Source organism: Callospermophilus lateralis, unplaced genomic scaffold, assembly GCF_048772815.1.
Source record: "Callospermophilus lateralis isolate mCalLat2 unplaced genomic scaffold, mCalLat2.hap1 Scaffold_3076, whole genome shotgun sequence".
NCBI lineage: Eukaryota > Metazoa > Chordata > Mammalia > Rodentia > Sciuridae > Callospermophilus > Callospermophilus lateralis.
In genome coordinates this window covers 102,191-125,588 of record NW_027513699.1, presented here as the reverse complement: position 1 = coordinate 125,588, position 23,398 = coordinate 102,191, and the positions used below count along the sequence as shown (strand labels likewise).

General features: G+C 55.3%; 1 protein-coding gene across 1 annotated transcript; it reads left to right on the top strand.

Moving 5' to 3' along the window:
• Window positions 1-8,166: 8,166 nt before the first annotated feature.
• Window positions 8,167-12,519, top strand: LOC143397377 (regucalcin-like). The gene is made up of 6 exons (XM_077108258.1): window positions 8,167-8,203; window positions 9,403-9,585; window positions 10,074-10,289; window positions 10,841-10,972; window positions 12,118-12,188; window positions 12,469-12,519. Exons 1-6 carry the CDS (start codon window positions 8,167-8,169, stop codon window positions 12,517-12,519), a joined length of 690 nt encoding a protein of 229 aa, XP_076964373.1.
• Window positions 12,520-23,398: the final 10,879 nt, after the last annotated feature.

Here is a 23,398-nt window from a genome sequence, read left to right as displayed (position 1 = left end):
CAGCCTACACTTGGGACACAGTGTCCTCCTCCTGTCTACACTGGGGACACAGTGTCCTCCTCCAGCCCACACTTGGGACACAGTATCCTCTGCAGTATACACACTGGACACCTCATCCTCCTCAGTGACCTTGGCTTCCCATGAGAGTGACCAGGAGGAGCACATGTGTGCACACCCCAGACAGTAGACAAGGCACTTCCCTTTGGGGACACCTGTATTCAAGGCTGCCCAGTGGAGGAGGCCCCCACCTCCAGCCCTGTCTGTGGACTCTCCATTCAGAACTTAGACTTGCCCTAGCAACAAAGGTACCTGGCCCACAAACCCAGCTAAGACTCAATTCCCCTTTTCCTGGCCCACGTGGGAAGGACTCAGCCCTACTCAGGTCCTCAAGCCCTGGGAAGGGCCCTGTTGGCTCCCCAGGCTGCCTGCCACCTGTGCAGGTGTAACAGGTGAAGGGTCTCGAAATGAGCTCCTCCTGGACACGGGGCCCTCATGCAATGCCACTGTGCTCCCAAGAGAGAAAGGGGGGACACAGACACAGAGGAGGAGCCACATGGAGATGGAGGAAGAGACTGGAGCGAGGGGCCACCAGCCCAGGGCCACCTGGAGCCCCAGGAGCTGGAGAGGCAGAAGGAGCCTCCCTGGAGCCTGTAGAGGGAGCTGGACACCATTGTAAGAGGCAGGTCCTGTCCACATCTTGACCCCAGAACCTGTGAGTGGGACCTTGTGTGGAAACAGGGTCTTTGCAGAAGTCGTTAGTGAAGGGTCCTGAGATGGGCTCCCCTGGGTCAGATGGCCCTCATGCAATGGCCGTGTCCTTAAAACAGAAGAGGGGACAGCCTCAGAGGAGGAGCCCCGTGGAAGATGCATTTCCACTTAAGGCCCCAGGTTGGTGGTCACTGGCTCCAGCAGGCCCTCTGCTGTGTGGGTCTCATGAAGGCAGACGGACCCTGCTGCAGCGGTCACAGGAGCTGTGTGACAGGGTCTGGACGAATGACCGTGGAGGAGCTGGTGTCTTTGGGGTCCTGCCCATTGCCACATGTGGACATCCCACCTCGGGGTGCTGCACAAGCCCCCTGTGCAGAGGACCATGAGGACCCTCCCCTCATGCTGAGGTGGCCTCACTTCTGAATCTCAGTTTTGATGTGAAGTCAGGGCTGATGCCTGGGGTCACTACCCACTAGACCAAAGGGCCCTGAACACCCAGTGCCCACCCTGGGGGCTGCCCTCTACCTGATAATCTTGTGCTGCTTACCCCAGGCCCCTTGGCCAGAGGGACTCAGGTGGCTCAGAGTTCAGCTCTGCAGCAGGTGGGGACCCTCAGTAGTGTAACAGGACTGAGCAGGGACAGGGAGGGAGGGGTACACGGGGTGTGAGCAGGGAGAGGGAGGGAGGGGTACAGGGGGCTGTGAGCAGGGAGAGGGAGGGAGGGGTGCAGGGGGTGTGAGCAGGGAGAAAGAGGGAGGGGTACAGGGCCTGTGAGCAGGGAGAGGGAGGGAGGGGTACAGGGGGTGTAAGCAGGGAGAGGGAGGGAGGGGTACGGGGGGGAGCAGGGAGAGGGAGGGAGGGGTACAGGGGGTGTGAGCAGGGAGAGGGAGGGGTACAGGGGGTGTGAGCAGGGAGAGGGAGGGAGGGGTACAGGGGGGTGTGAGCAGGGAGAGGGAGGGAGGACTACAGGGTGGTGTGAGCAGGGACAGGGAGGGAGGGTTACAGGGTGGTGTGAGCAGGGAGAGGGAGGGTGGGTTACAGGGTGGTGTGAGCAGGGACAGGGAGGGGTACAGGGGTGTGAGCAGGGAGAGGGAGGGAGGGGTACAGGGTGGTGTGAGCAGGGAGAGGGAGGGAGGGGTACAGGGGGTGTGAGCAGGGACAGGGAGGGAGGGTTACAGGGGGGTGTGAGCAGGGAGAGGAAGGGAGGACTACAGGGTGGTGTGAGCAGGGAGAGGGAGGGAGGGCTACAGGGTGGTGTGAGCAGGGACAGGGAGGGGTACAGGGGTGTGAGCAGGGACAGGGAGGGGTACAGGGGTGTGAGCAGGGACAGGGAGGGAGGGGTACAGGGGGTGTGAGCAGGGAGAGAGAGGGAGGGGTACAGGGTGGTGTGAGCAGGGAGAGGGAGGGAGGGGTACAGGGGGTGTGAGCAGGGAGAGACAGGGAGGGGTACAGGGGCCTGTGAGCAGGGATGGGTGGGTGGGTGCCCTGATTCCCTCTACAAGCAGATGACCTTCCACTGGGCACCCCACAGCTGCCATGGTCACCCCAGGTCTACAGGATGCAGGGTTTCAGTCTCTCCATATGAGAGCCCCCTCTTTCCCCCAGAAGCTCTCCTGGGACTATGGGGGTCATGGCTTTGGGGAAGGGTCTCCCAGAGACTCTCTTCTGGTTAGGGAGGTCCTTGCTGCCCAGGGCATGAGTTCTGTGGCCCGCTGATGTCAGTGTCCACATCCACTGCCGGCCCTAGGAATGCCAAAGGCCCTCTGCCACCTGATAGGTAGGGATGCGGACAAGGAGGTGACCTGGAGGGTCTTGGGGCCCAAGGAGTCAGCAGGGTGCTGAGAAGAGGGGCAGATGGAGAAGGGACAGCGGGGACAGGGAGACAACTGGAGTGATGAGGACCCAAGCTTAGGGCCTGGGGTCCTGGGGGGGGAGATGCAGGAAGGAGCTTCCCAGGACCCTGCAGAGGACGGCCTGCCCTTCAGGACCCCAACCCCAGAGATCACACACAGGGCAGGTGAGCAGTGCAGGGTGTAGGGCTGACAGCGGCCAGCAGGGGGCGCAGGGAGTCTTCTGAGCATCAGCGCTGCTGTCTGCCCTAAGGCAGGGATTGTGTCCATCACATGCTGACGCACAGGGCAGGTGGGCGGGGCTGTCCTGGTCATGCCCACGCTGGACACACCAGGCAGGTGAGCCGGGCAGTCTGATGAACAGGTGCTCATGGAAAGTTACCTTGACACAGACTCAGGGCTGTGACAGGGGCAGCTGCAGGACCCAGAGTCACTCAGGAGAGGCTCAGGTGGAGGCTGAGGCTGCAGCCTGGGGAAGAAGTCAGCCAGTCACTTGTGGGAGAGGAAAGTGCTCCTGCGGGACCCTGAGGCCCAGCCCGGGCTCTTGAGGGACATGGAGTGCTGGGCGCAGGAGGAGGGAGGCTCAGGCCCTGGGCTGCAGGGTTTGGTGATGGAGGAGCGCTGAGCCTCTCTCTCAGGGAGACGTCTGTCCCTAGGCAGACCACAGCCTGAGCCCCACCTTGCCCCTGTGCCTCTCCCAGGAAGCAGCCTAAGGCGAGGTGACCCAAGGCTCTGGCAGACCCAGGGTGCTTTCCTGTCACAGCGTCCCTGGGCGACAACACCAGTCAGGAAGGAGTTGGGACGGGGGTGCTCAGCTGAGCCCCAGAGGAGGCCACTCCTAGACAGGAGACGTGATGGAGCAGTGCCACCACTCACAGACCCAAAGAGAGGAGGGCAGGGATTCATGCTCTGGACAGAGGGAGCCAGCTGACCCACCAGGGGGCAGGGGGCATGACCCCGGGGCCTAGGCCTGTGGAGGCCCAGCGAGTCACTCCAGCAGGTCTCCCACAGGGAGTACCGCCTGGTGGGCTCACCACAAGCACACAGGCCATTGCAGCTCCCAAGGTGCCTCAGGGCCACCACGGCTTCCCTGGACAGCCAAGTGGGACGTGGGGCCAGCAGGCCGAGTCCAGCAAACTATCTCCAGCTGTCCCACAGGGAGGAAGGAGTGTCACCAGGAGGGTGAGAACTGGACACTGTCCATGTGACTGAGCCCTGCTCTGGTGGGGGAGCCCACCCCATGCCAGCAGGGTGGCAGCAGGACATCAGAGGAGTCACTGCAGGGGACACAGCTCACACTGACTTGGCACAGGGCTCCTGCTCTGGGGGAGCAGACGGGGAGAGGGTGGTGCCAGGGAGACCTGGTTGAAGAGGCTCCCAAACCCAGGGGTCTGCAGAGCTGAGCAGGGGGGAGGGAGGAAGGAGACCCAGGGCCCAGGGAGCTGCATAGCTGAGAAGGGGGGAGGGGGGAAGGAGCCCCAGGGCCCAGGGAGCTGCAGAGCTGAGAAGGGGGAGGGGGGAAGGAGCCCCAGGGCCCAGGGAGCTGCAGAGCTGAGCAGAGGGAGGCAGGAAGGAGCCTGGTGGACAGGACATCTGGAAGGCTGGGATGAGGGGCCAACTTTGGATGCAATTTCATGGCCCTGTTAGTGTCCTCCGCTTGGAAACAAGGAGTCACAGGGGCTGAAACCATTTTGCCAGTCGGGTGGGATCTTCTCCCCCAGCCTTGGAGGGCAGAAGGCTGAGACCAGGGGTCACAGGGCTTAGCTCCCTCCACAGGCTCCAGGCAGGACTTGTCCAGCTACAGAGGGAACTTTACAGATGGCGGGAGTGCCAAGGTGGCCTTTCAGCTCTTGGCCAGTGCAGGGGAACACTGGGGCTGATGTAGGAAATGACCACAAACCAGCAGTTGAAAACCACAGGACCTTGTCCTCTGCCAGCCCTGGAGGGCAGAGGCCAAGGCCAGGGGTCCCAGGCTGAGATCCCTGCACAGGCTCCTGGTGGCCCTGGGCTGGTGGCCCCTCACTGCAGTCTCTGCCTCCGTCTCCACGTGAGTCCTCCTCTTTGCCTGTGTCCCCTCCTCTGTCTCTAGTGAGGACACTGCCATTGCATGAGGGCCACCCTTACCCAGGATGGTGTCATCTTGAGATCATTACCTAATTACATCTGCAGAGACCCTACATGCAAAAGAAGCCCTACCCGAGGTCCCAGGTGCATTTGGGGTGCTATTCAGTCCACTGGGGTAGGACATGGGGAGGCATCCCAGGTGGGGAGGAGGAAGGCAGGTGATTGACAGGAGGAGGAAGGCAGGGGAGCAGGGGCGAGTGGGCCAGCCCATGTGGGATGCCTGATAGACTTCCAAGCAGGGTTCTGGGCACGGAGTCCCGTCTGGGAGCCCGTGTGTTCTCATCTACAAACGGGGGAGTCCTGGGAGGTCAGAGGGTGTAAGTCATGAGACAGATGAGATCATCCGCCCCAGGTGCAGAAGGAAGCTGCCCGGGACTCCAGGCAGGGCCTGGGAACGGGCCAGCATTTGGCAGGTGGAGGACGAGCACAGGTGGACGGCAGGACCACCAGGGAGCGGAGAAGGGTGGGTGCCTGGCGTCCTGTTGTGGGGTCACAGGGGCATGACAAGCGGTTTGGTGCCAGGGCTCCTGGAATGTGGGAGCAAAGGGCGTGTGGGGCTCTGCGCCCTCACAGTGTATCTCTGGGAGAGCTAGGTGCTCTGCATGGAGGCCCATCACCCTGCCTGCCCAGCCAAGAGACTGCCTGCCACCCTTGGTTTCTCTCTCCAGACCACTGTACCTTCCCACCAAGCCAAGGCAGCATTGTTTCCTGATGCTCAAGATGTCGTGAGGTCTGACACTGTCCGGCTGCTGTCTGTCCTCGGCTTCAGCATAGAGAGGAGAGCCGTCGGGATTGATCAGGGGCCACCTCAGCCATCTTGACCTCAGGGTCCCACATGGCTCCCTAAATATGTCCCCTTAGCTTTGAAGAGCTGCACGTCACTGGTGGTCCTGGGAGATGTCTGCTTCTACAAGAGCCCTGCAGAGTAGGTGTGTGTCCTGCCCACTGTGGCCAGAGAGTGAGTGGACACACCCATGCTGGGGTCGCTCCAGGGGACACTGCAGGCTGCCCAGCAGGGGGGCATGACCTGTCTTCAAACCCTGAGGGCCAATCAGAAGGACCAGAGGGCCCCTCCCAATCTGGGTGAGAGCCAGGGCTACACACTGACCTCACCTTGAGCAGGAGCCTTTGGGGTGAGGGGGCGCCTCTTGGCTGCAGCCAGTGCTCCCAAGAGCCACAGCACCTTTCATGGAGTGGACGACCTCCAGATCCAAGCTCTCCATCCATTTTCCTTTAGACCCCCTCCACCCAGGCGGTGGCCTCTCCTGGGCTGTGGGAGCAGGAACCAGCCCCCAGCACCCACCTTGGTGGTCTCCCAGACAGGCGCCTGCAGTCCGGGGCCCTAAGGAGCTCTGGGACCAGGGTTGGGGTGAGGATGCTGCCGAGCGCTGGCTGGAACCCAGGAGGAGGAGGTTCCCAAGGGAGTCCTTCACCCAAAAGGCCGGTTCTAGCCCACGGGGAGGGGACCGTGGAGCCTAGGGTCCTTGGGTTCCGGGGCTGGAGCCTGGGGTGTGGAGGAGCTGGGCTCACTTAGCGGCATGGAGACGTGGGTGCGGGGACTCCACCTCCACCACCAGCACCTCTCCTTTCAGGGACGGGGGACGACATGCCTGTGCCAAGCCCTGCTCCACAGCGGGAGAAACCCGTGGCTGGGGGAGTGGCGCCCAGACCATCTCAGAGGGCGGAGGAAGACGGGGGGGGGGGGGGGGGGGGGCGCTGGTGCCTGTGAATGTGTGGGTGACACAGCCAGGTGTGCGAGGCCGGGTCGGGTCAGCAGGTGAAGCTCGGGGGTCAGCAGTCCGTTCTTTACAGGATGCCTGTGAGTAGAGCCCTGCCCAGCGCCCGGCGTGCTTGTCCAGGGCTCCCCGTGCCTCCCCTGCGCCCCCTCTGCGCCTGCCCAGTGCCCTCTGTGCCTCCCCAGGGCTCCCCTTCGCCCCCTCTGCGCCTGTCCAGCGCCCCGTGTGCCTGCCCAGGGCTCCCCGTGCCTCCCCTGCGTCCCTCTGCGCCTGCCCGGCCAAGCCTGTGCTCCCTGTGAGCCTGCCTGGGTGAGCCCATGGACCCCCAGTTGCAAGCCGGCGCGCTTCTGCAGTAGGAGAGGAGCACAGTGTCCCTTGCCCAGGTCAGCGCCTGTGCGAGGGGAGAACCCAGGAGGGCTGGGGAGCCGAATGGTCGGCCCTAAGGGGAGGGCTCTGCGATGCCTGGCGGGGCGCTGGCCGCAACCTCGGGGGTCTCTACGGAAGCGAGGTCCCAGGGGCTGCTGCTTCTCCCACTCTAATGCAGAGCGCACGGGCGACTCCTGCAACTGCTACCTTGGCTCTGCAGGACACAGCAGGTGACATGCCACCGCCTGGGGCTCTGTTGATTTGGGGAAGCACACAGGGAGGGACCGGGGAGGGGAGGGCGGAAGGGAGTCGCCGCCCCCACCTGGTGGAGCCTTCAGCTGGCTGAGGCCAGAGGACGGTGGAGTCCCAAGAGCTGAGCGAGCAGGACAGGACCAGGGCTGAGGAGCAAGTGAGCCGCCCCAGTATGGGAGCCCTGGCCTGCTGGGCCTCCTGGTGCTGTCCAGGAAGGGCCCTGTGAACTGAGTCCCACGGAGCGCAGGGGTCTCACAGCAACCCAATTAACATGAGCATTGAGAAGTGAGCCCTTCTGGGGCAGAGGTCTCCTGGGCGGAGAGGCCAGGATGTGTGCTCCAGAGCCAGCCACCTGCAGATCGCACCCACCCCAGCCTCTGAGCCGGGCCCACCTGGACAGCAGCTCAGCTTAGCAGCCCCTGCTTCCCAGGCTGTAGGTGGGGGGCCTGGAAGGTGGGGGAGGTGGGCACACTGTGCCACCAGAGGAAAAGGGGGACTCCTGGAACCTTGCCAGGGGGTGCCTCTTCAAGTGACGGGGCACCTGCACGTTCTGTCGACCTCTCGGGTCATGCAGAGAGACACGACGCACAGAGGAGCCAGGAGGGGCGTGGGCTCGGCCTGCTCCCTCTCTGCATCCCCTTGTCTGCCTGGGTGAGGCTTCATGAGCAGAAGAGGGCTGTCCTTGAGACCACAGGATGTCACACACCCGGGAGCGCCCAGCCTGCACGGTCCAGCAGCCCTCACCTGATGACCAGGAGAATGGGACAGAGAACAGGGCACTCACAGTCCTGTCCTCCTCCCAGGCCATGGCGTCCCCCAGGATCGAGGCTGTCATCCGGGACAGGCACAGGATGGGGGAGTGTCCCATGTGGGAAGAGGAGACCGGGCAGCTGGTGTTTGTGGACATCAACACCAGGACTGTGTGCTGGTGGAACCCACTCTCTGGGAAGGTGCAGACTTAAGTGGGCCTGGGGCCTGCAGATGGTGGAACAAAGGAAGTGGGCCTGGGGGGCTGCAGAGGGTCAGACAAAGGAAGTGGGCCTGGGGGACTGCAGAGGGTGGGACAAAGGAAGTGGGTCTGAGAGGTGGAGACTTTGGGCCAGAGGAAGTGGGCCTGGGGCCTGCAGAACATGGGCCTGAGGAAGTATGGGTCCCCTGGAGATCCAGGTGCTCCTGGGAAGGGAGCTGTGAGACCATCCTATGTGCCCAGGGCCCCGTGTCCCCTGAAGTCCTGGGGATCGTTTAGCTTTGAAGCTGTCCTGCCTGCTTGTGGACCCATGTCCCTGAGGTCCTAGGGCTCGTTGGTACCTTTGCCACAGGTGTCCAGCATCACTCGTGGCCTGAGGGTTGCAGGGGCCCAGCCGGGGCACCTGCTTCTTCAGCACCTGTCCCCCTGCTCCAGAGCCCCTGAAGTGTGGGCTGTCACACCCTGGGCACAGGACAGACCATGGGGTGGGAAGTCCTGGTGTATAGCTATAGTTGGAAGGACCAAAGCCGGGCTTGCTGTCATCCAGGTTAAATCCTGGAAACACTGACATCCTCCTGGCTGCTGTGTGGAGCCCTCACCTGGCTCTGACCCTGGGTTATGCCACACATGCACCTGTCCTGACTCAGGAGCTAGGGTGGGGGTGACTGTGCATTTTCCAGGCTCATGTGTGTGCATGGACCCACACACCTGGGAGGTACCTGTGTGGACTGCTGACCCCTGTGGATTCACACACCTGGGAGGTACCTGTGTGGACTGCTGACCCCTGTGGATTCACACACCTGGGAGGTACCTGTGTGTCTGAGAGGCTTGCACACCTGTGTGGATGATGACCCCTGTGGATTCACACACCTGAGAGGTACCTGTGTGTCTGTGGGGCTTGCACACCTGTGTGGATGATGACCCCTGTGGGTTTTCTGAGGAGCAGAAGCAGCACTCTGGGAGCATCCCCCACTCATCCTCCCCCTCCCCAAGGGCAGGTGCCACTGTCCCCCTTGCAGATCAGGGCTGGCCCCAAGTCTGTGTCTGGGCTCAGGCGCCCTCCTGTGGAGCCTGCCCCAGGCCCAGAGTCCTACCTGAGGGCTCAGGGGCACCCGCGGCTCTCACACTGGCACTGACGTGAGGAGAGGCCAGCGCTCTCCACTCCTGCAGTCCTGGTGGCCCTGCAGGCAGGCTTGGCAGCCTCCAGTCCCATCTGGAGGCCCTGTGGTGGCCGTCGTGGGGAGGGGGTGCAGAGAGGTGGTCCACGCAGGCCCAGCAGGACTGGTCCTGTGCTGAGACATGCTCTGTATCCTGATGGTGCCTCCTGGCGGGAGCCCCGTGGGTGGAGTCTCCTGGAGAAGCAGCAGCCGGGCCACCCTGCTGTCTTCTGTCCTCCCAGGAGACCCTGTTGGCTGTGTGGCTCTGCACCGAGAGGGCAGCTATGTGGTGGCCTCTGGCACCTGCCTTGGCCTCCTGGACTGGGAGAAGGGGCAGGTGGAGTGGGCGGCCTGGCTGGACAGGGACAAGCCCCACAACAGGTTCAACGACGGGAAGGTGGACCCCGCCAGGAGGTTTGTGGCAGGTGGGCTGCTGAAAGGACTGGCCCAGGCCACCAGGAGAGCCTCCCGTCATGGCGGGTGCCAGCTGGGTGGGGACCTCAGGAGCCCTCCCCAGGCTGCTGGCAAGCGGCCCCCGGGGGCCATGCAGGTGCTGGGCAGCCCACAGGTTCCCTCCCGCTCCAAAGCCCATGGCTTCCATGTCATTCTTCCCAGATCCCTGCCCAGAGAGGACCCTGGGAGGGTCGAAGCCGCCAGGGTGGGGCAGTGGCCAGAGGCCATTCACGTGCGGCTGAGGGCCCTGCACCTCTGCCTGAGCAGGACTCTTCCCAGTGGAACATCCCTGGGGTCCCCCCCTTCGCCCAGCACAGAGGCTCACTCACAGATGCCGCCTGAGGGCCATCCTGCCTGCTGTCCCCCGACTGAGGGTGACCACAGCTCTCTGCACAGCGGGTCTGTGTGGGGTGGGCAGGACAGGGTGGGGTGCTGACCACTGACCTTCCACTCTCTCCAGGCACCATGCCAGAGGCGTCCGCCCCAGGAGTGTGGGAGCCGGGGCAGGGCTCCCTGTACACACTCTATGCTGACCGCTCCGTGGTCAGACAGCTGGACCAGCTGGGCATCCCCAAGGGGCTGGACTGGTCCCTGGACCATCACACTCTCTACCACGTGGACGGCCTGGACTACTCTGTGCGGTCCTATGACTACGACGTGCAGACAGGAGGCCTGGGTAGGGGCCACCGTTGCTAGCCCCCCACACCCTCCCCAGAGGAAGGCCTCCGTGGCCAGCCCCCACACTCTCCCTGGATGGGGCCACCGTGACCAGCCCCCCCACACCCTCCCTGGGGTAGGAGCCTCCGTGGTCAGCCCTCACACCCTCTATGGGTGGGGCCACCATGGCCAGCCCCCATGCCCTACCTGGGCGGGGCCTCCCTGGCCAGCTCAGCACGCCCTCCCTCAGGTATGGGCCTCTGTGGCCAGCCCTCCATACCCTCACTGGGGTAGAAGCCTCCATGGCCAGCTCCCCACATCCTCCCTGAAGTACGGGCCTCCATGGCCAGCCCCATAAGCCCTCACTGGGCGGGACCAACCATGGCCAGCCCCCCATGCCCTTCTCAGGGAGGGCCTTTTATGGCCAGCCCCCCACACCCTCCTGAGTCCCCTCCTGGGGTCCCAGATGCACCACGGGGTCTGTCACTCCCTCACATTGTTGAGGCCACACTATGTCACCCCCTGGTCTGGGCAGTGAGGGGCCACGCGTCTCTGTCTGTCCTGCTGCAGCAAACCCACGACTGGTGTGCCAGGTGGAGCCAGAGCAAGGCATACCAGATGGGCTGTTCATGGACACCACAGGGACACTCTGGGTGGCCTGCATTGATGGAGGCAGGGTGATCCGCATGGACGCCGAGACAGGTGTGTGCACAGGGCAGTCGGTCAAGGAGGGGCCATGGGGTGCTCTGTGCCACGGTGTTAAGGGTCCAGGAGTGGGACCACTTGCTTGTCCAGCTACAGGGGGACCTGTGCAGATGGGCAGTGCAGGGAACACAGGGGCTGATGTAGAAAATGACCACAAACCAGTGGTTGAAAACTACAAGACCTTGTCCTCTCCCACCCTGGAGGGCGGAGGCTGGACCAGGGTCACAGGCTGAGCTCCCTGCACAGGCTCCAGGGGGCTCCTCCTGCCTCTCCAGCTCCTGGGCTCCAGGTGGCCCTGGGCTGGTGGCCCCTCCCTGCAGTCTCTGCCTCCGTCTCCATTGGGGCTCCTCCTCTGGGTCTGTGTCCCCTCCTCTGTCTCTTGGGAGGACACGGCCATTGCATGAGGGCCACCTGACCCAGGAGGAGCCCATCTCAGACCCTTCACTAACGACCTCTGCAGAGACCTGTTCCCACACCAGGTCCCACTCACAGGTTCTGGGGTGCAAATGTGGACAGGACCCACCTCTTACCATGGTGTCCAGTTCCCTCCATGAGCTCCAGAAAGGCTCCTCCTGCCTCTCCAGCTCCTGGGCTCCAGGTGGCCCCTCACTCCAGTCTCTGCCTCTGTCTCCACGGGGCTCCTCCTCTGGGTCTGTGTCCCCTCCTCTGTCTCTTGGGAGGACATGGCCATTGCATGAGGGCCCCCTGACCCAGGAGGAGCCCATCTCAGGACCCTTCACTAACGACCTCTGCAGAGACCCTGTTCCCACACCAGGTCCCACTCACAGGTTCTGGGGTGCAAATGTGGACAGGACCAACCTCTTACAATGTGTCCAGCTCCCTCCAGGAGACTGGCCTCTCCAGCTCCTGGCCTCCAGGTGGCCCTGCTGACCCCTGCAGTCCATGAGGAAGGGCAGACTTGGGGATCAAGTGCTGCAGGTGCCAGGGAGAACCAGCCGGCCCAGGGCCCCACTGGGGAGTGGGCACAGTCAGGCCACCTGGGGTCCAGCAGCAGATGGGTGGCTGGGCTTCAGGGATGTACCTGAGCTTTACTCACAGGGACGCGGCTGTGCACCCTGGAGATGCCAGTATCCAGGGTGACATCCTGCTGTTTCGGGGGGGCTGACTACTCCGGCCTGTAGTGACCTCTGCAGCGGACAGCCTGAGTCCAGAGCAGCTGTTGCGGGAGCCGCAGGCAGGACACGTCTTCAAGGTCAGTGGGGTGTCCCTGCCAGGGTCAGCTTGGCTCCCGGCAATTGCTGCTCGGCCAGGTGTAACGCATCTTGACCTAGGGGACTGGAGCAGGCTTGGCAGCATCCATGGGGACATCTGTCCACCTGGAAAACAGCCCTCCCAAGGCCCCATGTGCCCTGCTGTACACAGAGACGTTTACGGGAGGTTTAGGAAGCTGGTGTGGCTGGCACTGCCGTGGCTGGTGCTGCCGGAAGACTCAGCTGTGCCCAGGGACTCACCTCCACCCTCTCCTCCCGCAGGTCCTGGGCCTGGGGGTGAGAGGCCTTGCATCCTGCCACTTCTCTGGCTGAGGAACCCCACCGTCCAATGCAGCTTGAGCCAGGCCTCCGTCCCTGGGGTCAGGCCAGGCTCAGCTCTGGCAGGGCACTCCCTGCCTGACCGCTGTTCACAGCTGATAATAAATGTGGCCACCTCAACGTCATCTGTGCAGCTGCTGCCCTGGGATGTGGTCCCCCCCAGGACTGCCCCATGCTATGTCCAGTGTCACCCAGCTTCAGCTTGTAATGCCCCTGTGTGTTCTCCAAGGTCCCCACAGGTCACCTGCATTCCCCAGAACATGTGGCCACACTGGTGTCTCTGAGGTTGGCCTCTCTGCCTCCACTTGGTGCTGGGTCACTGAAAGCTGGAACCTGAGCATGGGCTGTAGCTGTGCTGGACATGCACAAGTCCATCAGCCAGGGATCGAGCTGGACATCAGTTGCCTTCACAGCACTGGGCGCCCAGCGCCTCTACTTCCAAACAGCCCATTTAACCCTGGAAGGCACCTGCACTCCAGCAGTACCCAGTCCCCTGCCCAGCCCCATCACCTGCCCGCTGCCTGTGTCTGGATGGCCTGCTGTGGATAGGTCCTGCCCATGGAGTCCACACTATGTGACCCTCTGTGTCGGGTTCTCTCACTGAGCCCCAGGTCTCAAGGTCCGTCCCACTTGTAGCATGTGTCAGAGCTGAAGTCCTTTTCAGGACTGAGTAATATTCCATCATGTGGATGGACTCGTCCTGTTCCCCATTCCTCCTCAGTGGACAACTGGGTCACTTCTCCTTTCTGACCCTTGTGCATGGTGCTGCTGTGAATGTTCACACACAAGTTTTCATTCCAGCGTCTGTTTCTGGGTCTTCAGGGACGTACCTAGGCTGGAGGTAATGTGGAATGTGAACTCCCTGCATAACCCCCAAGAGGCCCCTGCGCACTGTCCCTGCACAGGGGCTCCACGCTGCCCTCCTCAAATGCACATGCTAAGAGTGACGTAGAACGTTGAGTCCCCGACTCCAGAGGGCTCAGCACAGAGCTCCTGGAGGTCCCCACACAGGTGGCCTGCAGCTGCACACGGCTCTGCTTGCCAGCTGCTGGGAGTCTCTGTCCTGGGGTCCCTGTGGTCATGGTGGCAGAGTGCAGCTTGTGCTGTGGGCAGGGGCAGGCAGTGCTGTGAACAGGAAGGCCGTCCTGGGGCTCGAGCCTCTATCCTGGGAGTGAGGCCTGTGTGGAGTTGGTTCTGGCCTAGTGGTCAGTCCTGGAGAGGGGCAGCTGGCCTGGGAAGAGGGAGAGACCTGGTCTCAGGTGCAGCCCCTGATACAGGGTGCTGAGGGGCCAGGCGGGGACCTTAGGGAGGCCAAGCAGGGGCCCAGGAAGTGGGCATCCTCCTGCTGACCACCACTGTCCGCTCAGGGGCTGGGAGTCCAGGAGGCAACTGTGTGGGAGACCAACTTTGACATGACTGAGTCACACTCCCCCGCTGGGTGCTGAGGCGCTCAGTCACAGAAATGTGGCAGAGCTTTTCCCACCTTCTTGGGTTCGAGGGTCAGTGTCTGGGGCATGGATTTGTCTTGCTACAGCCCATGGGTGGACCTACGCTCACCTGTTCCTTTGTGATATAACCCTTGCCCTGTTTAGGGTAGAATCTTCCATGGAAGTGCCTTGTGGGTCCCCTTCTCTTACTGTGTCCTTGGGTGTGGCCTACCCAGGTGTCAGTCAACCTGCTGACAGTGGACATCATGAAGATAGACTCAGCCCCCTGAAACCTGACCCCTTGCCTCATTTGAATAGCTTCTCCTCAATAAAAGGGGTCAGTGCATGCTCTCTCTCTCTCTTCCTGAGGACCCTTAAGGTCAGAGGAGCCGTCACAACGACCCCAAAGAAAAAGGTATTTGTATCTCTTGGTGGTCATTTTGCACAGCCCAGTCAGCCCAGTTTACCTGGAGTGGCCCCTGAGCCTTTTAGTTGCAAGAAGAGAAACCTGGCACATGATTTTGGAAATTCAAATGGAAATGAAACCCATTAAACACTATTTGTCAAAAAGTGGTGATTTAACAAGCTTTGAAAACTATATTTAGTGAAATGAAAGTATATGCAAACCAAAATTTCCACAAAAATTGACTCATAATCATCCATAACTAAAATTTGAAAAAAAAATTAAAGAGAAACAGAAGAAAATCCATGTAATCTTAGTGATACTGTGTGTGTGTGTGTGTGTGTGTGTGTGTGTGTGTGTGTGTGTGTTCTGGAACTGGGGACCAAATGCAGGGCAGCACACATGGTGGACAACCTCAGCTACATGCAACCTCAGCTACAATACTCAGCTACATCCCTAGCCCTTGGTGATGAGTTTTAACACACAATACTAAAAGTAAATTGGCAGAAGAAAATATTGATAGCATGGACTTTATAAAATCAAATTTTTACCAAGTGTGGTGTTGCATGCCAAGAATCCTAATTACTCAAAAGGATGAGGCAGGGGGGCTGGGGATGTGGCTCAAGCGGTAGCACACTCACCTGGCATGTGTGCGGCCCAGGTTCAATCCTCAACAACACATACAAACAAAGATGTTGTGTCTGACGAAAACTAAAAAAATCAATATTTAAAAATTCTCTCTCTCTCTCTCTCTCTCTCTCTCTCTCTCTCTCTCTCTCTCTTTAAAAAAAAGGCTGAGGCAGGGAGATTGCAAATTCAAGGCCAGCCTGGGAGATTTTTAAAGGGATGGGGTATAGCTCAGTGGTAGAGCACCTGCCTGGCATATGTGAGGCCCTGGGTTCAATCCCCAGCATCACATGAAAAAATTAAATTGTATACTCTGTGAAAGACAGAACAAAAAGAAAAGCTATAGACTGAGAGAAATTATTTACAACATGCAATTCTCTTGTGCAGAAACCTCTTGTGAAGAAGCATACCACATAACTAAGGCAGACAAGGCCATCGAGGAGGTGCAGCTAACTCCCTGTTCCTTAAGTTTGGGCTCTCTATAATGACTTCCTCCAGAAACACATACAATAGGGACATGCAGAGAACAGTAACTCCACAGTCAGAAACTTGAAAGGCACTCCCCAGCCAGCTGAGCACACTCAGTACTAAGGTGACATTCACCTTGAGGGCTTGAGATGACAGAGAGCTCTCCACCTCTGTGACTGCGTCCCCCAGACCATGGCCCAAGTCTAGATGTGAGGAAAAACAAGTAAACCCCAAAGTAGAACAATCTACAAATACCTGACAGGTCCTCCCCATGTGCCGAGGTCACTGGAACAAGGAAGTTCAGAGAAACTGTCACCCCAAGAGGAGTCTAGAGAGACATGTTGACTGGATGTCATTTGGGGTCCTGGATGGGGTCCTGGAACAGGAAGAGGCAGAACTGAGAATCCAGAGGAAATACAACTTCAGTTATTTATAGCATACTAGTGTTTATTCTTCATGACAAATGGTCTAAGATGTTAATACATCTGAGATAGTGCACCTAAGTCATCACAAGGGCAAAGTCAGGTTGAGGCTTCCTTTGAAATTTCTGTATAAAGATAAAGATACTCAAATAAAACTTTAAACATGACTACATTTCCAGGCTGGGTTGTGGCTCCATGGTAGAGAGCTCACCTAGCATGCACAAGGCACAAGGACATGCCAGTCACATGCCTGTCATCCCAGTTACTTGGGAGGCTAAGGCAAGAGGATCATACATTTGAGGCTCACCTGGGCAATACAGCAAGACCATGTCTCAAAATTAAATTTTAAAAAGGGCTAGGGATATATGTAGCTATGTGCTTGCCAAGCACATACAAGGCCCTGAGGTCAACACCCAGTGTGAACAAAAACTCTCCAGGCCACACAACTGATCATAGACAACCACTGCAGGAATAGAACAGGGAAGAAGCCATTATATCAACCTCCCAAAAATAATTAAAGTAAACCTGCACTTTATTCAGCTCACAATGCTAACATAACTAACCTCTGCTTCTACTAATTTAAATATGATAATATTTTAAATATGATAGCTTTTTAAATATGATAAAAAGTGTATGTACTTTTCTAATAAACCCAGCAGATGTGCAATATACTCAACTCTGCTCTAAAAGCCAACTTATAAGCACATAGGGGCACAATCATTAGGATAAAATGTAATTATGGCACTTCACATGAAATAACTCTTAGTGTTAATAAACATATAACCTCAAAAGAAGAAATTCAAATTTCTGAACTCAAAACATAATGGTATATTTTCAATGATACTTCAAACAGATACAAAACACAGAGTTCTCCAACAAGAATTCCTGGCAATATACAAAGCATCATGCTCATCAGAAGACCCAATCCCTTGCTTGCAATGAATAAGAAAACAACTTTTTATAAATGTAAAACTTTAGGGCCTGAGGATGTTGCTCAGTGGTAGAGCACTTGCCTAGCATATGTGAGGCACTGGCTTCGATTCTCAGGACCACATAAAAATAAACAAATGTAGAACTTTAATAAGACATAGGGATATGCTTTCTAAATTGAAAAATAGAAAAGAAAATGTTTGTTTAAAAATTTTTTTTAGTAAAAAATATTTCTTAATTACACAACTCAGCTATTGACTTGTCTCTTACACATTGTAACGACTTGGATCCTAAGGAAACTTCATCTACAGTGGTTTTAAAAATCATGCAGGGGATGGGCTGGGGATGTGGCTCGAGCGGTAGCGCACTCACCTGGCATGCATGCGGCCCGGGTTCGATCCTCAGCACCACATACAAACAAAGATGTTGTGTCCGCCGAAAACTAAAAAATAAATATTAAAAAATTCTCTCTAAAAAAAAAAAAAAAAAAGAATCATGCAGGGGACTGGGGTTGTGGCCCAGTGATAGAGCACTCGCCTAGCATGTGCAAGGCCCTGGGTTCAATCCTCAGCGCCACATATAAATAAAATAAAATAAAGGTACTGTGTACAACTAAAAAATAAATATTAAAAAAAGGATCAGGTGGGGTTGTGGCTCAGCGATAGAGTGCTTCCTTAGCATGTGTGAGGCCCTGACTTAGATCCTCAAAAGCACATAAAAATAAATAAAGGTTAAAAAAAAAAGAATCATGCAATATAATAGTTGACATTGAAATTTTTTCTTAGAAAAATTTCATCTAAATCTGGAAGAGATATTGTGAGATATATATATATATGTGTGTGTGTGTGTGTGTGTGTGCGTGTGTGTAAATACATAATGTTTTTGAACATATCTCTGGATACCTCTGATGCTTGAGTTCTAGCAAATGACATTGTGTGTGTGTGTGTGTGTGTGTGTGTGTGTACAAATATATGTGTGTGTGTATGGTGCTGGGATGGAACCCAAGGCCTCTCAATTGCTAGGCAAGTGCTCTGTCACTGAGCTACATACCCAGTATGCAAAGACATCTCAATAAGCAGAAAATAATTAAAATCATTTAAGATTACCATGAGAATTTTCAAACAAGACAAGTTTCTCAATGGAAAACCAAGAAAGCAAAAAGCATATTTTAAAAATATTGCTGAGGGAAAACAGCAGAAGTTCACAGGATTAACAATTCTGTAGAAAATTAAAAAGAACTGAAAACCTGGTGGATATGGGGCATTTCCTAGGAAATACAGACATTGCAAAACAACTAAATTAAGAAAACTCAATCGATCCATTAGCATAGCAAAGTTGGAACTGCTGCTGGGAGATCTCCCACTGGAAGAGACCCTGGGATCATTAGGTCTCACAGCTAAGTGTTACCTGACCTTTCACAAATTCTGATTTTATTTCAAATGTTTATGATCTAGATTAAAAAAAAAAGGTGACTTTCCTAAATTCAGTTCATGTTCCATCAAAGCCTGATATAGTCAAGATATTTCATCCATGTAGAACGTCAATGTTTATTCAACAGGCTATTTTGTGTACCACTGCAAATGTACTGTCAATTAGTGCCCTGAGCTGTGGCTGAGAGAGGCAGGGCCTGGAAACAGGGTAGGGTCTGGAGGAGGGCCACAGTCTGGACAGGGCAGGGATCTGGAGAAGAGATGTGGGGGCCTTGGGGGAGGGGTCTAGGCAGAGTCTATGGAGGATGTGGTCTGGGGGATGGGGTGGGGTCAGGAGAAGAAAGGCAGGCCTGGAAGAGGGGTCTGGAGGAGGGTCAGAGCCAACAGGAGGGACAACAGATGGTGAGGAATACTGGCCTTGGTGGTCACTCACTCAGAGCCCCTAGTTCTCTAGCCTTCCATCCCAACAACCCACCTCAGGGAAACTGACCTGAGCTGGGTGGAGGCAGCAACAGTCTGCCTCACCCACCTCCCTCCACCTGGTACAGTAGACCCCAGCAGCTTCACTGACTCCTGGGCAGAAGTCCCTGGCCATCCACCACCCCTGCCTGCTCTGTACCAGCCACCATAAAGTGCATGGAAGTAGCAGGTATTCCACTGAAAGAGGAGAGGACCCGGGAATGGTAGTATACACCATCATAATCCCAGCTACTTAGGGAGACAGAGAAATAAAAATTCTAAATTTGAGGCCAGTCTGGGCAATTTAGCAAGATCCTCTCTCAAAAAGAGAAGTGAGGGTGTTGCTCACTTATAGGGGTAGAGCACTTACATAGGATACATGAAGTCCTGAGTTCAAATCCCAGTCTAAAATATGTATATAATTTAAGGCAACAGGTACACTGTTTTTATAAGACCCAATTCCTTTTATTCTACGTTCATCTTATCATCATTTAAATGCATTACCACATTCATGGACAATGAATTATTTTGGCAGAAGCTGTAGAGCACTTGAAAACTAAAATGTAAGATGCTATTTATTATAGATCAATCAATTCAAGATAAATGATTTCTAAAATGAAGATGTAAGTCAGTGGAAAAGTAGATTGGGCTCATAGAAACCTGACTCTCCAACATATTGGTGCAGGGCAGGCACTGACTTCCTCAACAAGATCCATAAAATTCAAAAAATAAAACCAAGACGCAATAAGTGAAATGCCTTCAAATTAAAATGCTCTGACAAGTGAGGGAAATAGAATCATGAAGAGAGCCCCTCAGAATGGGAGAAAGTCTTTTCCATCTACTTTTCCAACAAGGGATTAATATCCAGAAATATAAATAACTAAAAACATGTAACAACAGAAAAATGAATAGCTCAACACAAAAATGGGTGAAAGAACTAAGCAGACATTTCTCAAAAGGAGAAATACAAATGGCCAAAAAACATGGGAAAAAAAAGGTTCAACATGCCTGGCAATCAGAGAAATGCAAATCACATCTACATTAAGATTTCATCTCCAGTTAGAAGGGCAAACATCAGGAATACAAAAACCAACAAACTCTGGTGAGGATAGGGAGAAAGGTACACTCACCTGTTGTTTGTGCAGACGAGTGCAACCAACCACTATGGACATCAGTACGGAGATTCCTCAAGAAACTAGAAATGAAGCCATCACATGATCTAGCTCTTCCTCCCACCCTTTTTTTTGGGGGGGGGGGGTATTTACCTAAAAGAACAAAAATCAGCATGCTATAGAAATACAGCCACATCAATGTTTAAGCCAGCACAATTCTCAGTAGCCAAGCTATGAAACCTTCCCAGGTGTCTGTCAACAGATGAGCAAATAAAGAAAGCATGGCAAATACACACATCAGAGTTTTACTCAGCCATAAAGGAGAATGAAATTACTGCATCTGCTGGTAAATGAATGGAACTGGAGAACATCATGCTAACTGAAATAAGCCAGACTCCGAAATCCAAGGGTCAAATGTTTTATCTTATACACAAAAACTAGAGGTAAATAAGGAAATATAAAATGGGGAGATCCCATAAAGATAGAAAGGAGGTCAGTGGAATAGAAGGGAGTGTAGGGGGAGAGAGGAGGGATGGGAAAAGGGAGGAACTGCAGAATGAAACTGACCAAACAATCTAAGTACATATACGACCACACCAGTGAATCCCCCCTCCATTTCTGTCTATAAACCACCAGTTTAACAAAACAATAAATAAATAGAAGAAAGACCACTAGAGAAAGGGGAGCAGGAGGATGGAGGTGGAGAGAACATGGAAGTACTGGGGTGAAACTGAACAAATTATACTCCATGCATGTCTGCATACATCAAAATGGACCCCACTATTATGGATAAGTAAAATGCACCAGGGCTGGGGCTGTGGCTCCGTGGTACAGCACTCACCTAGCACATGTGATGCCCTGGGTTTGATCCTCAGCACCACATAAAAATAAATAAATAAAGGTATTGTGTCCAACTACAACTAAAAATAATATTTAAAAAAATTTTCAAAAGAGGGAAGATGCACATATACTGACAATTAAACTGGAATTCTCTCAACCAAAGAAAAATGTGGTTTATGAGTTTAGTTTTGTGAGTTTAGTTCCATGAAATGTGGTTCATGAGTTTAGTACATGGAATAAACTTTCTTAATATTTTTAGATGTAGATCAAACAAACACCTGTATCTTATTTATTTATTTGTGGTGCTGAGGATCAAACCCAGGGCCTCACACATGCTACGCAATTACTCTACCAGGAAGCTTCAGTCCCAGCCCTGAAATACATTTTTAATAAATAAATTTGTTACAAATAACATACTAAACTGAAATAAAGTAGTAGGCTGGTAACACATGTGCTTTTCCATATTTTCGTGTTCTTTTCTACTACTTTGACACCATTAAAACAATAAGGAGGGCTGGGGTTGTGGCTCAGTGGCAGAGCACTTGCTAGGATGTGCGAAGCACTGGGTTTGATTCTCAGTATCAATAAATAAAACACAATCATGGACAACTAAAATAATATTTGAAAAAATAAGCAATAAGGAACACAAGTAATGGAGTCTCTCCTGGGCTTAGAACCCTCGTTCATCATTCCTCCTTCATCCCACCCAGGATCTCCAGGAAAAACCTGGGGTAACTGTAGGAAGATGATGAGGGGCTGGGGCTCCAGGGTAGAGCAGTCGCCGAGCACATGCAAGGCTCTGGGTTCAATCCTCAGCACCACATAAAAATAAATAAATTAAATAAAGGTATTAGGTCCAACTACAACTAAATTTTATTTTAAATTATGGCAATATATACCTAATGTAAATTATTTTTAAACAGACGATGAGGGTCACAACCTAGACCTAGCCTGAATGAAATAGTGAAGGAGCAGGGCGCACAGCCAGGCTCTCCTCAGCTCAGTCCCAAGGTGGGGCTCTCTCCTCACCAACACCACATTTCCCACACCTACTGCGGGTCATTCCAGAAGTTTCTAGTGCAATTCCCTCAGGCAACTCAGAACAAGAGAGCTCCAGGCACCCCTAGATACATGACCGATAGTGTCCCTGAGCCAGGCATCCACCGGAGGTAGCTCTGAGGAGAAGGGAGCTCTGGGCATCCCTATAGACATGACGCACAGTGTCCCCAAGCCAGGCATCCACCTGAGGTAGCTCTGAGGAGAAGGGAGCTCCATGCATCCATAGAGACATGACCCACAGTGTCCCCAAGCCAGGCATCACCCTCAGGCAGTTCTAAAAATAAGGGAGCTCCAGGGGTCCCTAGAGACATGACAATAGACCCAGCCTGATTCCCTCTTAAAATTGGGAACCATCTTGCCACAAAGCCATGAAAAGCTAATTTTGGTTTCACTGTAAATTACTGCAGATTCTGAACCTGCTTGGAATGCCTGCCCAGGGCCTTGGACTCCCCCTGCCTGGCCATCTGACCCGACAGCAGCCCTCTCTGAAACTGCAGTGAGGCCCCATAAACCCTGGTCTTCCCTGGCCAGACACCGCCGCTCTCTGAGGCTCTAATGACCTTCATAAATTCTGATGTCGGGGCCAGCAAAAATGTAAACCAGCCTTTGTGCTCTGCTGTCCGAGTGTTGCTAGCTGTAACCCACTTTGTGGAACTTCCTGGGTATGGAGCTGCGCTGCGAGGGAGCTGGGGCTGTCTTTTCCCGTAGTTTTGGATGGGAGAAGCAGCCCAGATGGTGGAAATAATCAGCTTGATTTAATTTGATTTTAATTGGAGTCACTGGTCTTTTCTTTGCGTCCTGGTCTAACAGTGACCCACAGTGACCCCGAGCCAGGTGGCTCCCTGAGGCAGCTCTGAGGAGAAGGGAGCTATGGGGGTCCCTAGAGACAAGACCTCCAGTGTCCCCAAGTCCAGTGTCCACCTGAGGTAGCTCTGAGGAGAAGGGAGCTACGGGGGTCCCTAGAGACATGACCCACAGTGTCCCCAAGCCCAGTGGCTCCCTGAGGCAGCTCTGAGGAGAAGGGAACTATGGGCGACCCTAGGACCGACAGTGCCCCCCAAACCAGGCGCCCACCTGAGGCAGTCTGAGAAGGGAGCTCCAGGTGTCCCTAGAGACATGACCCCCAGTGTCCCCGAGCCAGGCATCCACCTGAGGTAGCTGTGAGGAAAAGGGGGCTCGGGCCCTCCCTGAAGGGCGACCCACAGTTTCCAGGAGCCAGGCTCTGCCGAGTGGGCCCTGAGGAGAAAGCTCACCTCTCACCCTGAAGGAGGAGGACTGGCGTCAAAGATGGCAGCGAGGCCCCTCCCCTGATGACCACGCCCCCCGATGGCCAAGTGCCCGGATAGCCACGTGCCCCATGGCCACGCCCCTAATGGCCACCCCTGATGGCCACGCCCCGCAGGACCCTGCTCATGCTCAGAGGTGGTGCCCACCCCTAGTTCCTGGTAAACCTCAGCCCTTTCTCCACTCTCAGCTGTTACTGGATAGAACCTGTCCCCACTGCTGTCACAAGGTCTGGCAGAGTTGTCTCCGTCACCATGGAGTGGACTCTCAGGAGAGGAGAAAAAGGAGCCAGAAGCCCACCTCCCCGTTCACCAGAAAGTAGGGAGCGGAAACTCCAAACCCCAGTCCTTGTGCTGCAGCAAAAGAAAATTTAAAGTCAGACACCAAAAGCCATGCAGGAGAGGGTTCTGAG